Below are 16,579 nucleotides of genomic sequence, written 5' to 3' on the forward strand. Positions count from 1 at the left end.
AACAGCAGCAAAGCTACTGTATACATGCTAAGATTACATTCAGTAAAAGCCTCTTGCTACTAGATACTGAAACACTGATACAAGTTCACTTTGGAGGAATAGGGTGTAGAGGAGGAAAGGGAATCAGGATAGCCTCTGGTCCAATGCAATGGCACAAGACTTAAAGTGGCCTCCTCCTACAGAAATTTCATCAGATCTTTGTAAGTTAAGAATATAAAGGAAAACAAACAAACAATCTATACCTTTGTTTTCAAAGCAACGCTAAGCAAGCAAGATTTCATAGTACTGTTAGCCCAAAAAAAGCACATGGTTATCACTGAAGACCACCTTGACCCAAGCTTTTTTGAGCAGTGTGTCTTGAAGAAAACAAGCAAGTAGGAGAAGGCTGTACAGTCTGCTTATAAGCAATCACTTAACTGTAAAAGCAGCTCCTCTGGAGGCACGCCTGTGGCCTTAGACTGCCTAAAAGCTTTTAGGATGCATCATTACCGGACAAGGCTGATAATCAAGTCAATCGCAGAATTACTTTTAAAAGAGGAGTGCTTGCCATACATGCTTCCAGAACACCAAATCTGTTTACATAACTCTGCTTCAACCATGCTCAAACTGAAAGAGCAGAATTAGACACGAGAAGAGTGATGATGCACCCACAGTTACTATTTCTAGTTAAGTGATTATTCTTCTAAAGCATTACCTATGACTTCACGCTTACACTGCCATGAGTAATGAAAGCACATGAGGTAGTGCAATGGGCTATAAAAACACTTCCCTGGAAGTCAGGCAAAGAGGTTATTTTTCCAAGGGAGCCAGGCAGAGCATCTTCTCCAGCCCAGAGAAGCTAGCTAATCTGCCAATGGAAAAGAGAGGATCCCCAACTAGGCTCACCAATGCACAGAAAAACTGAAGGGAAAATAGCCAGGCAGTTCTGAGAGAGAGGAGTAGGAAGCACCCAGCATCGGTTCTTTTGTTGCTCTGGTAGCCTAAAGATTCCAGGACTGCTCTTTGCTCCTGCCAGTTACAAGAGGGTAATCAAGTTGAGAGATGCTCAGACCAAGATGTAATGACGGGCTCGAATGAAGTTTGTGTGAAGGATTATTCCCTTCCTCCCTCCCCAGATTAGGAATAGAGAGAGAAGAGCCAGAAACTTCTGCATTATGTGGTGTCAGCAGCCTGGGAATCAGAGTGATTTAACCATGTCAGCTAAGCTACTCTTTTCTTTTGATTACCTGCAGATGAAGCGAGCAGCGTCAGGATCAGTCACAGACACTACTTGGGGAACCAGCTGAGACAAGTCTTGGTTTGCACAAGGGCTATCAAGCAATTAAAAAAAATTAATCACAATTAATTGCAGGGCTGCTGGGGTTCCATGGCAGCAGGGCTGCCAGCTGGGTTCTGTACCCCAGCCGGTTCCCAGCCCTGGAGACAACAGTTGTATCTTGGCCTGATGTTCAGCATTACCCACTGGAGACAAAACACCCCTACCATACTCTGCAGATTTCCACTTTTGTCCAAGTTATGGGCAACTACACCATTCAATTCTTGCAGGGTGGTGGATAGAAATAGAAGGGAGGTGGCATTCCTCCAGGTTAGGACATTGAGATGTTGTCCTCTCTCCTGGTGGATGTTCAAGCAGTTCAAGAAAAGTGACACCTCTCCATGCAAGAATCTTTTGCATTCTCCCTAAGATTTCTACAATAATGATTCCCTCATGTGCCTCTATCTCCCCTTTTAGTAATCGCCTCCTGCAGGCTGAAGGAGCAAGGCCTATAGGTGCCAGAGAGTCACCTCAACATGGGTTTGCAAGGGAAAAACTAAACACTACAGTAGCCATAAAAATAATCTGAAGGATGCAGGTCTATTGAAATTACTGCACCTATCACTTCTTGGCTGATGGTGTTATTAAATCCTAAAATATACTCGACAAGCCCACAAGCTTTGCTGTGAAAAAGAGTAATTTGTCAGGATGCTAATTATTCCATGATATAAAGTGGAAGAGGCCAAAATTGAGCAGTATGTTTCCACTGGGAACCTTTGCCTGGTTACACTGTACCTACTGTCACCTCTTCTCTCTAAAATTTCCCCACTGTCACTAATGCTGGTGCAGATCCACAGGCAGGAGTGCGGGGCAGACAGGACTCTAGGCTACAGACCATTCTTTATTGGGCAGAAAGCCTTGTGACCTGATACACATTAAACCTGGACAACATACCAGCATCATTTGAAGGCACTTGAACAATATCAATGCTGCCTCAGGAGAATCCTGAATCTCTCTTGGGAGGATAGGTGCACAAACACTAACGTCCTGGAAGAGTCGAACGTGACCAGCATCGAAGCCATTATCGTTCATCAACAACTTTGCTCGATTGGCCATGTGGTTTGGATGTCTGACCAGTGTGTCCCAGAACAGATTCTGTTTACCAAACTGGAGGAAGGACCAGGGAATGCTGGGGGCCAGCGGAAGCAGTATAGGAGCATGCTGAAGGTACCCATGGAAAACTGCAGCATCAGTGTTGACACTTGGGAGAACCTTGCCCAGCACTGTCCCCAGTGGAGAAGGGCAATCCGCGAGGGGGTGGTACAGTTTGAGAGGTCCCGCCACAGTGCGGATCAGGAGAGGTGCAGAAGGAAAGAGTGCCAAAAACTGCCCCACAGCCCTCCAACAGCTACCAACACCTGCCCCTTCTGTGATAAGATCTACAGCTCCAAAATTGGGCTGATCAGCCATCAATGCACTCACAAATAGGAGAGTGCCATTAAGATGCTCTACTCATTATCGAGTGACTGCCAAGACAGAGAAAACTTTGGGAACTCTTACTATCTTGTGTTCTCCATTGTTCCCACCCTTGCAGTCACTGATGAACTGTCCTGAAATTTCCTGCTGTGGTAAAATGTGCAACTGCTGACAGAGCTACAAAGAATTATCATTTAGGCAGTACAATATGCTAGTTTAATGTTGTAGGAAAAAATCAGATACTGTCAAGTGACCTTCTTTCAAACCTCACAAAAATCATATGAAATACACTTCCAATGTAAATCCACCCCATGCATTCTTAAACTTTAGCTCTTAAAAAGGATGTTCTGGTGAACTTCCAGTTTCTTTTCCATTTTCCCACTCCCCCACAAAAAATAGTTACATGAGAATATACCTGAGTATTTGGATCAACTACATTGAGCAATATTCTTTCCCTTTTCAAGATAAAGAGAGTAACTACTGTAATCTGAACGCAGACATAAACCTTGCCCTTTCATTAGTGAAATATAAGCACTCTTGAATTTACTAATTCTCTAGCAAAATAGAAGAAGCTAGTCAACATCTCAGCTTCAGGAGGAAATTGCACAACAAAGCTATGAATCAGATCACATTTTTGATAGGAATCACCAGGATGTATGCTTTATACAGCACCAGACATAGAAGCAAAAACAACGAGTCTCCCATAACCTCTTTACTTCCTATTTTAAGTAAGATTCTTTGCATCATTAACTAAAACAAATAAATACTGCCTGCTGCCAGATTTTTACAAAAGGCCTGTATGATGTACAACATGTGTTAATCAGGAGGCCAAAAGGGAACAAAATGGGGAGAAGCACCTCCAAGAAGTGTTGTAAGAGTTGGGAAAATGGTGGGGGAGAAATAAGTAGTTATAAATTCTCTTTAAAAACCATCTGAAGACATTAAAAAAACAAGATGCAGAAGAAATGGGAAGTGTCTGTTCTCAGAAGAATTTTTTTATTTACAGTAACCTCACTTTTTGCCAGGGCAAAAAAATTTCCCCCCAAAATTGTAAGCTGAATGCCAAATATGAAAAAATGCTTCAATTTTGTTTAAAGAGATATCAAGAATTTGCAAAACAGAACTATAGCTATAAAAAGTGACAAACGAGAATAAAAATCCTATTAGTACACAGTTAGTGACCAGTATGTGAGAGTAGTCATTATGTAAAAAATTTTGTTCGTTATGTCCAATACATATAATTTGCACGCACATACTAATTTCTGTTGGCCTTGGACAGCACAAGAATATTCAAATATTTAAGATGTGTGTTAAAGTACAAAACTAAGTATATAAGCAACTTAAGTAGTTTGCCTAGAGAAATGTTTACATACTTACAGTAAACCTCTTTTTCTTCTCTCTATGTTCATCAGAGCTAGGAATGCTAACACTTGGGCAGCTTTCTTTGAAATCCATTTTTTGTGTTCTTTGGGCAAGCTTGTGTCAAGACACCCACTCGGTGTATAGCAACAGAAGAAAATCTCAGCGATACCGATCCAAAATGTGCAGCTTTTCTTGGTAAAATTTAAATTCCATCATGCAACCTTAAATGTAAACAAAAAGGCAATATTAATAAAGAAACATTGTTCATTTTCATGGTTAGAAACAGTTTACGAGTGCCTTCTCTGTTTGAATATTGTAGCTTTCTATGCATGTATACAATACACAGGGGAAAAAAAGGTGTCTGATCCTGACTGCGGTCTATGGACAGTGGTGATAACGTTGCTCACCTCTGCAACATATACTCAGGCCCAGATTTTACAAGCTGTTCCATGCTGGTGGGCTTTTGCCCCCTGAAGCCAGGGGGGCTCTGTAGCAGAGGGGTCCTGCATTGATTCGAGGCCCCACTGCTAAAACCGGCCTGTATCATCAGAGCCACAGCATGTGATACATAACTGGGGACAATGAGGCTATAGGCAGATATTTAACGTCAGAGTAAAGTCAGCTATAAGAGTTGCATTTGGGTAGACATAACTTATTCAAGCTTATTTCTAAATATCTTCATATGTACAAGTATGCGCCTCAAGGTACTGCATACATCTCAGAACACAGTGTATATTTAACTATCACGTGGCACGTGGACAGGATAGATGACAGAGGAAAATCTTTCAAGTTTAAAGGGACACAATTTTTTTTAAAAAGTCACTTCTGTCCAAACATTTACTTGCTGTTGTTACAGTAACTCACAGGATTAGGAAAATTTCCCCCAGTTTTGCTTACTTTGTGCTTTTGACAGAACACTGTCTAGAGAGTTTAATCATTTCCCCTATATATGCTTTTAGCCAACCTCTTCATATAGGCCTTTCACACAGCAATAGAAGAGGGGAGCATTTTTAAAGATGAGAAAATGAAGCAGCATACCCACCAAAACACTTAACTGGTTCTCAGAAATTTAGATTTCAGGTTGATTTCACTGACCTTTACTGGGTCAGGTACAATTAATTTACTCTGCGTGTGTCTCTAGCACAAAGGAGCCTAATCCCCAACTGAGCCCTCTACATGGTGCCACAATACAATTGCGAACTTTTAAGTAGTGCACAAGAGAACCATAAACAGACGCTCAAATTTAACAAAAAGTCCTCTTCAGAAACATATGGAAATTTCAGGTTTTAGTTTGTTTCATTTTGAAACCAAATACAGTTATGTAGGTAACAATAAAATATTCCGTATGCAACAAGTCAGATATCCAACTCCACACAAGAAAGCTTTTGAAAGAGCATAGCTCAATGTTTAACTGACACTTTCTCAAAATAGGGAAGTTGAACTGCATATTTCAGGACAAAAACCATAAAAAAACCCACCAACTAATCTGATGCAATTCTTCTTTTAGAGACACCCCAATTTTTCTTGGAAGAAGACAGAAAACCCCTGGAATCCAACTGAAGAGATTTTTTTAATATCCAACTAAAAGCTTAGATGGTTCTGGTTTACATCTTATACTCAAAATCTAATCAGCTTTCTCTTTTCCATATCTTCTTGTTTGTTCTTAGATCTGAGGAACGTGGTCATTAATTACAAATTCACAATTTAATGAAAGGTAACAATCAAATGGTAAAAATATTCAAATGCAGAAACAATTAAAGGAATACTACAAAATGAAGGTCAGTCACTAAACACCTATATACTCAGTCAAAATTTGTTTTAAAAATTTGACTCCCTTTTGCATTAATGTTTTACTGTTCCATACTTACTGATTACTCGTGTAACTTATCAGAATTAGGTTATCTTATGCGCACCAAATCAGCCAGGAACTTATGCCTTTTATGAGCCTCTGTTAAAAAGCTGTATTATACAGCTAACAATAATTTAGAATTTTATAAAATTCTATTCAGGCACATAAACTGTAAGAAGACTGCCCATTTGCTCCTCACACATACTTTAAAAAAACCTGTAAAAATACTGCAGTTAAATACTATATGGCACTCTTTCCTCATCACACCAACCATGCATTACTTTTACAGGAGGCTTTTTAAAGTCAGCCCAAATGGTATATTTTCACTCATGCATTTTACTAGGTAAAAGATTTACAAGATGTTTATGCCCACTTATGGAGCTAGTAGTTACACATATGCTGCATTTCTCTCATCCTGCTTTCTTATTTTCCCGGCCATCACATGACACACATTAAAGCAGCAAGCTTTTTCTGTCTTTCTTTCCCTCACTAACATCAACTCTGAGCACTGTCCACCTCTTCCAGATAGACACTGTCTAATCCTACAAAGTTCCAGGAAGTTTTGGACTCGCCCTCATGTCAATTTTATTTGGCACATACACGGTAAAGATACAGGCCATCCCTCTCACAGTCTTTAGATATCAGAGCCATAGCCAAATGACAGCACATTAAGGCTGTGTCTACATTAGCAGACATTTTGAAAGAGACATGCAAATGAGGGAAATTGAAAATGCAAATGAGGTACAGATTTACATGTCTGGTGCCTCATTTGCATATTCTTTCAAAAGAAGAAAAGTAGTGTAGACGTGGCTCTTTTAAAAGTAAGCTATCTTCGAAAGAACCATTCTTCCCATAAAAAAAGGGAAGAAGGGTTCTTTCGAAGATGGGGTTTACTTTTGAAGAGCAGTGTCTACACTGGCTTTCTCCTTTCAAAAGAAGCTATTTTGAAATATGCAAATGAGGTATCCAATATGCAAATCTGCACCTCGTTTGCATTTTCAATTTCCCTCATTTGCCTTTTCAATTTCCCTCATTTGCATACCTCTTTCGAAAGAGGAATGCAAGTTCAGACATAGCCACTCAGTTTGATACAGGATGAATTTACTCAGCTTGATATGGCGGAAAAGAACTTGCACTTGCTGAAGACTCCAGAAATACAAGAAACAATAAAAATAGTTATATTGAAAATTGCTTGGAGCTTTGAATGATGCAGTTTGCACTGGTTTCCCAGGGGATATTACGTTTATAATAGAATACTTGTACCACATCTCTAAAATTAGGTGGTAAAGCTTGAAAGGAGCAGTTACAGCTTGCTAAGGAAACCCCAGAAGGTAAAAGCCTTTATGTAGTTTTTGTTCACCAACAGCACTCAGCGATTGTGGTAAATCCTCAGCTGTAACATAGAACTTGATTCCATGGCTACAACAATGCAGATTATGAAGGTTATTTACTAATTTCAATAGGGCCTAGGTGCATGGCAAATAGATGACGCAATAAGGAACATAGGTTAGATATATAATTTATTAAAATAAGACACAAGGGACACACCAGACAAAGCAAGCTCCACAATATGCTCAGGGTTGCCAGGCTCTGGCAGACCTCCAGAGAGGAGTGAATTTTAAATAGGAGCAGTCAGCTGAGAAAGTTCTACCAATACTTATAGAGTGTTCCCCATTAGAAACAAGCATCTTCCTGCTGGCCTCAAAGCCTCAGACTGGTAGAGAAAGAGAAAAAAAGTCTCAAACAACCAGATCGCACAACTTGAACTGCACCCAAATGTACACACTAATTCCCTGTGCATCCCACAGCAGTAGGAACCCATTTGGCATCAAGTGGCGCTTCCAAAGGCTGGAAGGAGAAAAAAGGACAAATGACTATTGTATAGAAAAGCTTTTCCCGCCCTGTACAAAGAACCTTTCCACCAAAAAAAATACATATTTGAGTTGAGTGAACGTTTTGTCAACTAGAACCGATTTCAGCACATTGTTTCAGTTAAAGAAAAAAAAAAAAGTTCAGAGGTGGTGAAATTTCCCCCTTATAAACATTAGCTTAGTGGCGAAGGGGCTCACCTGGTATACTGGATACTCAGGTTTAAATCCACTCTAGAGCAGGGCCTTGAACCCAGGTTCTCCCTTCCTAGTGGGAGGGATCTCTAATTCTCTCCTGTTGAAACCGTTTCATTTTGGTCTAATAACTATTTCAGTATTTTATATAAACAGAAAGAGAGAACACTCTGTAGCCCTGTGCGTAGGGCTCTCCTTTGGGAGGAGAAACACCTGGGTTCCAGGTCCTGTTCCAGGTTTCAATGTATTTATGCAAAGTGGAACAGTTTCAACAGAAGAAGCAGAATAATCCTGGCTGAACACTCTACGCACAAAACAACAGTTAGGGCACTCAAATTAGGAAGCACTGAAGTCTGTGTTCAAGTCCCTACTCCGTACCAAGGATTCTCATATAGGTCTCCAATATCTCAGGTGAGTTCTCCAACCAACAGGATAAAAATTATAAGAGACGGTGGCACCACCATCACTGTTTTGTGAATCCAGCCCTTCACTGTCTCTGCTAAAACAAAGCAAGGTTAAATGACCAAAGCTGAAACAAAGTTGAGTTTGACCTGAAACAAATGTTAACCCACTTTTCCATGCTGAAAATCCCCAAAGACATTGGTGATGGTACAACCTGATTTTTTGTAAGAGATTTTTAGGAACTGCCAGTGAAATGAAAATAGTTATTTGCACAGCTTTCTGTTGGTGTGCATTACAGAAGAATAGTGTGACATCTCTTGACAGTTTCAGATGCGAAATCATCGACAGCAAGTACCTGTATCTGTCAAAAAAGCAGCAATGGATCCAAAGAGACCAGAGACCATGAATCATTTTGACAAACTGCAAGAATACATCCTTGTGACATAATGAAACACCCTTTGTCCACTACCCCTGTGTTTTAACCAAAAAGCAAGCCTTTTATTCTGTTCTCGGTTGAACTATAGAACTATTTCCATTTTATCCACAGTTCTCTCTCACCTCCTCAGGAGGAGCTATGAATAAAGGAGAAGAGAACTTGGATGTTACAGAGAGCAGACACATAGGTGAGTATCCCCACGCTCATAGAACACTGCAGTACAACATCTGACAATCTCTTCAAGTGATCTATTTTAAAAACCTCAGCAAGATGGATGACTGAGACTAAACACTACCAGCATATCCAATGTGAATTCCTTATTCAGATCTGAACCCTAACCAATAGCGATTCAAAAAATCTTTTCAATCCGCTCCTGAAGTTGGCCCATCTCTACTTTCAAAATAAACTTCCTTAAAACTAGAAGATTTGAGAGAGGACAGTAACTAGCAAAGTTTTAATGTCCAAACATGGTTCTATAAGCAAGATCCTAAACACCTGTCAACCAGGGCTAGCCGCTTGTACTTTTGGCTAAAAGAATTCAAAACCTCATTGCCCCCTTTTTAACAATCTCTCCTGCTGACTTGAATCATAGAACTGTAGAACCCTAGGGCTGGAAGGGACTTCAGGAGGTCATCAAGTCCAGTGAAGTTAATCCATGATGAATAAGGTCTCTCTGAACAGCAGCAAGCGATTCACCAAACACCCCCCAAAAAGCCATGTAAATGAAAAGTGAGTGAAACCCAGCCTATTAGGCTACTTTTCCACAGTGATAAGAAACTCGACTCAAACTGTATTGTGAAAGGCTTCTCAAGTTTTGTATTTAATAAAAAAGGAAACATTATAGTCCATTTTAGATGGTTATGACAGCACCCAGAGGGACAAATAGGATCACAGTCCCATTGCACAGTATTCTGCACAGATACACAGCAAGAAAAATAAAGTGCCAGTCCTTCAAAAAGCTAAAACTAGACCTTCTACATGTACTTCCTGTGTTGGCAGTATAGCTGTAGCTGTTTAGCTCCACTGACAATGGTGCTATTGGTGTTTCCACACTAAAGGCAGGGTGCCATCTTTCTTTCAGCACTCTGAGCAACTGGAAAAAATAACACTGGATAAACAAAAGATATTTAAATTATTTGTTGTGGGTAGGAGTTAAAAATAGGCCTCATGTTCTCTTTAAATTTGGCTGTAGTATTGTTTTCAGTATCTCAAGATAGGATAGGCACAGGAAGAGTGCCAGGGACTGTCAAATGATCATGAGGTTTAAAAGGATGAAATTGGCCCATGACAAAAACTCTAACAAAGTTACCTGAATTGCAAAAGTGACCCAAATCCACTTGTATTTCTTGAATGACTAATTTCAAAGTAATTCAAGTTTCAAGTGGATCACCCTTTAATAGCATGTACTATAGTAAGATGAAGACCTAAGCCCATGCAGCACAGGCTTGGTTTGAGGCCTAAGGCCTAGCAACAAATGGTTAAAATCAAGTAAAGCTAAGGTGTGAGCAAGAGTCAAGCCTCTGATAACAGAGCTTGGCACAAGCAGAACTGAAAGTACAAAACACTAACCGGTCTAGGGGCAGAACAATAATTCATACAGGTCGTAAGTTGAAATCACAGGGTACCACCAGCTCATTAAAAAATACATTGGTATCAACTCTTCATGGATGCTGATCCAGGTTCAGGAAAGGGTCTGAAATGACAGCATGATGGATAAGAGATGACCTAACCAAACCACGAAGGTACAGAGCGATGGGTGGTATCTAAGTAGGGTCAGAGGGTGGTAACCTGACGGTGTCAGAGGGTGGCAACCTGACACAACAGCAATGAGGTGTGCTTTGTTTGTACCTGTATATAAAGTGGTGTCTTCAGAGGGGTGGGGTGGAGTGGGGGGCAGGGAGGGACAGTATTTTTCTGACCTAGGGGACACTGGAAATTTCCCACTGACTGAGTCATTCCACTGTGGCATATATGTATGTGCAGTAGTTCAGCAGTCTCTACTTGACAACTGTTATTGAACTTTGCTCTACAATAAGCCTGGCTGGGTGCTTTTGATCCTTATCTGGTCTGTGGTCTTTTGGGGCCTCGCAGGGTCTGCTGCAATCACCGGCCTCACATCACTGAACGAACACACACACACACACACACACACACACACACACACACACACACACACACACACACACACACACACACACACACACACACACACACACACACACACACACACGGCCTTGCAGTTGTCATCATCAACAGAGGCAAAGACCCAGGAGGACACCACAGCAGTAAATCCACCTAACTACATGTATGGACAGACCTTTTAGTAAGGTTTAAAAAGAGGTTTTTCCCCTGCTGGTGTTTACAAAAATATGTTCACCAAAAGAAAGTGCACATCACTTCCCTACATGCTGGGGAGGGGGGACTCCTCTGCAGCACTCCATACATTCCTGCTGGTCACCTTTCAGTTCTGCTGCCCTTAGTGGTAAACACCCTAGAATAATTTGCAGTTGGAGCTCCTTCAGATAAAAGATTATGAAAGTAATATTAGTTCATAAAAAGAAGCACATCAGCCTTCTGCAAAACAATAAAACTGAGTGAAACCAAAGTGCTGTCAAACTGGAATAAAGAAAAACCTGTGGATTGTGTTCCTCTCCCACTCCATATACTCACTCCTATCTTAGTCTGTAAGAATGTGGCTGTATAAACAAAACAACCCCCACCAGAAGGGAAACCATTACTTCTGCAATAATCTGGCCAAGATGCAATTTAATTCTTGTTATTCACAATCTGGAGAGAAAGAAGGTAGAGGTGAGAGAGAAAGGTTAAAGAAGAGGAACAGGAAAAGGGATAATCAACTTCTTTGTATGCATTACCTCCTGCATTGAGGAGAAAGAGGAAGGGGGGAATTTATGATTTAAAATTCCTAAGGAGTGTATGTCTTCCCTAGAAGGAACACTTACTTCAGGGGTGTCCAATATGTTGGCCACATGTGGCGAAAAGAACACTGCGTTATGGCAAATGTGGCCCCAAGAGCTTCAGGCGGGGAATACCATCCACCCGCTCTGTGCACACACCCCACTGCTTGGTGAGAGAAGGACGCGGTGGTTCTGGTAGCAGCCCTGGAGCCTCTGATGGGTTGCCAGTATTGAATTAAAACAGGGGGGGCTTGGGGCACCTGGTTCTTGGGGAGGGAGAGGGCACTTATTTAGAGGAGGCCTCCGAGTGCTGGGCTCCGAGGGAGACTGCCTTGGGGAGGGAGAGTATTATTCAGTGCGGGGTGGGGCGGAATGTGGTGAATATGGAAATATGACCACCACAAGTGTGGCAGTCTTTGAATTCCTACTGGACACTGCTGACTTACTTTATACATTGAGGCAACTGCTAACAGCGAAATATGAAATTTCAGTATTTGTAGCTCAGGTCAGATCTATCAGGATTCTTATTTATTGCAAGACAGCACGCTGAGAACTGCAGGCTCTACCCCTGTAGTGTGGAATATTATTAAACAGCAGAGCATTCAGTCGGCAAGCTCTGAGATCTTGATGAAGATTTATTTACCAGCATCTACTTCTTAATGATTAATCTGGAGAATCTGGAGGAAGGCATACAACAAATGCAAATACATTGAACGATTAGTCTCAGTGATGAGCTATGGCAGTAAAACAAGTTAGCCCAGGACACAGGCCAACACTTACGTTTTCTGGACTGCTCCCTCAACCTTCCTGTGCAACAGTTCTAACTAATTAAGGCAAAAGTTTTCAAAATGTTGCTGCTTAAGGACAAGCTCATAAATATGAATAGAAAGTTTTGTCCATAGGGCCCTGAGCTACCTCTGACAGACCTTAGGATACAGCCTGTCCCACTTCCTTTGTTCTAACCATTTGCAGTGTGTTCCATTCCGTTACAGCAGACAACCAGGCTTCTGTAAACAAAAAGGGGATAACAACCCTCTAGTCTATGACATACACTCAGTCATAACATTTGGAGAGGAGGGATAGTCTAGAACTAACAGGGGATTGGGGGGGTCTGCTAACTGTCAACTCCAATTCTGGCTGCGCTACTGGCATTTGGAGGGAAAGGGGAAAGGGCTTTGGACAAGTCACTTTACTTGTTAGTCTCCATTTCCCTTATGTAAGAATCATACCACATAGACCACTGAGCACACTGACCTAGGTAAAGGGGAGGGTGTCGCAAACTTCATAGAGAGCTCTGCGTAAAAGTTGCACCAAATTTAATAACCATCGGGGTAAGAGGGCTAGAAAATGGAATGTCTGTGGAATAAAAGCTGATAAAACATGGAACATCAAATGTAAGTATAGTCTTTAAAGTTAGGTATCCTTAATTCTGCAGAACAGTTCATTGGAACAGTTAATGCTACCAAATTCCAACAATGACAAGGGGTGAGATAATATTTTCGAGAAAGCTTGTCTCTCTCTCCCCCCAAGACAAACTGGTCCAAGAGATATTACCTCACCCATCTTGTAATTCGAATATCCTGGGGCCAATACATCTACAACAAAATTCCAAAAATGTAACACAGTTAAGTAAAACAGATTCTAAAGACAAACCAAGTGGAGAATTAAGAAACACTGTGTGCCCAACTTCCCCATTCTCTACACTTTGGATAGTCTCTTACGCAAGCTCAAAAGTATTACCAAACTCACAATGATAGCATTTGACAACCACTTGGCACTGATCCAAAATATCTACGTGGCAACTGCGAATAGGAAAGAAAGAATAAGTTCACAATAGACAGATTTTTTTTTTTTAAGCCAAAGATCATCGAAAGTATCTGTTTTATGCTTATAATACAAGTTGACATCACAATTTCTAATGCGGCAAGGCTGTGATTACAGGTGTTTATAGAAACCAGGCAATAATTAGACCCTACACATTAAGGCTCCCATCAAGCAGGATATAGCTGAAGTAATTTATACAACTGTAAAATAAAGTATCAAAGTAGCAAAAGTAGCAATTCTTTCCTGCAGCGTGCAAAACTTCAGAAAACATGGATCTAACACAAATCTTACATACTGCATTTTTGAAAATAATACTAAAGCCAATCTTGAGAAGGACTACAAACACTGCAGTCTCAAAGAGTGAATATAAAAATACTGACAATATTAAGATTGTAATAAGCCTACAAGAAAAGTTCTAGTTGAAGAGTTAATGGCATTCCATTTTTAGTTTCAAAAGGATCTTCAAGAAAATAGTTACAGGGCAGGGAATTATGCCATCTCCCCTAAATCTGAATTTTCCTGTTTTTATTTATTTCTGTTACAGGCTTTTAAAGACATATTCTATTAAATTCTCTCATTTAGAGAAGTAAACAGCAGTTGCCTGAAATATCAGATTAGTGTCTTCGTGAGCACTACTTAAAAACAAAAACAACCTATGTTTAATGTGTAGTAAGACCACAAGAGTTTCATTGGAGTATTTCTAGTCCATAGTTTCCCAAACTGGGGGCGTGAAGAAATTCCAGGGGGGATGTGAGGTGACTCATTTCCCCTCAACTGAAGAAAGAGCCGGAATCAAGCTGGCCTGTGTGTCTGGCTCTCAGCCCCTGCCATTTTATGTGGGTGACCTGGCAAAGCCACTACAAAAAGCAGGCAGCTGGCAAAGACCTGCATGGAGCTAGCTGCCTTCTGCAAAGTTTAGTGAGTGTGGGTTGGGGGGTAGGAGGATGGGATTAGATGCGAGACTGGGGGTGCCTGGCTCAGGTGCGGGGGATAGGGTAAGAGAAGAAGGCTGGTGGTGTCTGGTTTTGTGGTATGGGGGTAGCTCAGGTGGGCAGCTCATGGGGCTCGCAGGGCTCAGGCAGCCGGTCGGCTTGTGGTGCTTGGGCAGCTGGCCCCAGCATTGCACGATTCAGGTGGCTTGGGCTGGCAGCTGGCCCCAGCAGCACAGGGCTCAGGCAGCTTAGGCTGGCAGGCAGGTGGCTGGCCCCAGCAACATGGGGCTCGGGTGGCTCAGGATGGCAGATGGGCGACTGGCCCTGGCAGCGTGGGGCTTGGGTGGGCACCTCGGGCAGATGGCCTGCGCCAGGCTTGGATGGCTGGTGGGCAGGCAGCAGGTCCCAGCAGCGCGGGGCTCAGGTAGCTATCGGGCGGACAGGTGGCTGGCCTGGGCAGCTGGTGGTTGGCTAGCTGGCCCCGGCAGCCTGGGGCTTGGGCAGGCAGCTCGGGCAGTGCAGGTCTCAGGTTGGTAGGTGGTTGCTGCGGTCAGCTCTGGTGTCCCACAAGGAGCCAAGAAAAACTATTTGTGCTTGTTTATAATTTTAAATAACGTTTTTATATCAAAATTTTGTGTTTATTTTAAATTATGAATTGAATTTTTTGTTAAAGGGAGGTTGGATGACGATAAAGAAGAGGTGGGGGGCATCAGGGGTTTCTCAAAACTCAAAAGTGGGGTGTGATGTTGAAAAGTTTGGGAACCACTGTTCTAGTCTAGCAGGTCAATGGCATTTTCAGTTTACTTAACTGAAACATAAATTCAGCATAACACAAGAGCCCCTCTAAACCCACACTTAATTATCTCAGTGTATAACGATGCCATGTGTATCTTCACTGAAAGCTATGACACACCTGATGGCATGACAAATGGAGGTAGTGATTTATCTGTGAAATTGCTAAGAATGAGGTGCTTATTGAGAGAAGCACAAAGGCCTTGAAACTGCAGACAGAGGTAAATAATGTGCTGTAATAAGTTTAGCAAGCGATAACACAAACCTCAAGAACAGAGAAATGAGCGACAAACCATACTCTGTGTTCAGGACTTATGGCACCTTTAGAACCAGAGGATAGAAAGGGAACTTTTGGAAGTGTAGGGGAAAAAAAAAAAATGTACCAGCTTTCCCCCAACGCACATAAATTTAAAAAAAACAGACAAACAAAACCTCTTTAGCATTCACTCTAACAAGTCTTAAAATATCAACACTTTACAACTTGTATTAATGGACACTGTGTTTTTTTGGGGCCAGAACTTGCTGGTACTGAGTACTGTACCTCGGCAGCTCCAGCTGTGGAAATGGTTGTGGGGGGAAGGCGGCGGAATAGAGGTGCTTTTTTTTTTGTTTAAAAAAAAAAAGCAACAAAAATGCACTGTTAATGGATATTACTTTTCCCCCAGGAGGCCCAAATTCACATCATGCAGTAAAGGGGCATGGTACAAAGTATTTCTTTTTCCAGTAAACTCTTCCATATGCAGCATTCTCTCACATGAAACACTCAAATAAGCTGCATTTTAACCATAAGCAAATTTTAGTTACTTTCTTATAGCTACAGAATAGTGAAAGTACATACAAAAAATATAACAAATACAGTATAAGTTTACAGTGTACAATACTGTTGTTGGTAGATCAAGTACTGTGCATACATTTTTGCTTGTTTTTTAATATCTAATCTTGGGGGGGGGTGTAGTATTATGTATTGCTAGGTATACCTCTCTAGTATTCAGAATATTGGAATACCCAGCAACTGCCCAGTCCTGGGGCTACTAGATATGAAAGAGTTTACTGTATTTTAGAAGGAGCAGCCTCAGTGGAATTCAAACACATCAGTTACAATACACCTGTTGGCTTTTCCCCAACCGTTGTAAGCTTTTCAGTACATTAAACAGCAAACAGTCAAACAACTTTGTACAAGACAAGCAAAGAAATCTGCAGAAGACAGAGATTTATATCACTCCACAGGAGGTGGCTGCACCTTTTCCCTATCCCAGAGACTCTGACAAAACAG

The 16,579-nt window shown here is 41.4% G+C and overlaps 1 protein-coding gene across 10 annotated transcripts in view; it reads right to left on the reverse strand.

Moving 5' to 3' along the window:
• Nucleotides 1-16,579, reverse strand: part of SGK3 (serum/glucocorticoid regulated kinase family member 3) — a 78,921-nt gene that overhangs the window by 40,743 nt on the left and 21,599 nt on the right. For 8 of the 10 annotated variants that reach the window (XR_012644411.1, XR_012644412.1, XM_074987115.1 and 5 more), the window contains one exon: nucleotides 4,109-4,314. Coding sequence is in view for 7 of the 10 variants with exons in the window: in XM_074987115.1 (XP_074843216.1) it covers nucleotides 4,109-4,186 (78 nt within the window). In the remaining 3 variants the exon portion in view is untranslated. Of the gene's footprint in view, nucleotides 1-1,226; nucleotides 1,311-4,108; nucleotides 4,315-10,412; nucleotides 10,428-16,579 lie in introns of those variants that run through there. The other 2 variants (XM_074987120.1, XM_074987119.1) reach the window with 2 other exon arrangements.

Source organism: Carettochelys insculpta, chromosome 2, assembly GCF_033958435.1.
Source record: "Carettochelys insculpta isolate YL-2023 chromosome 2, ASM3395843v1, whole genome shotgun sequence".
Taxonomy (NCBI): Eukaryota; Metazoa; Chordata; order Testudines; family Carettochelyidae; genus Carettochelys; species Carettochelys insculpta.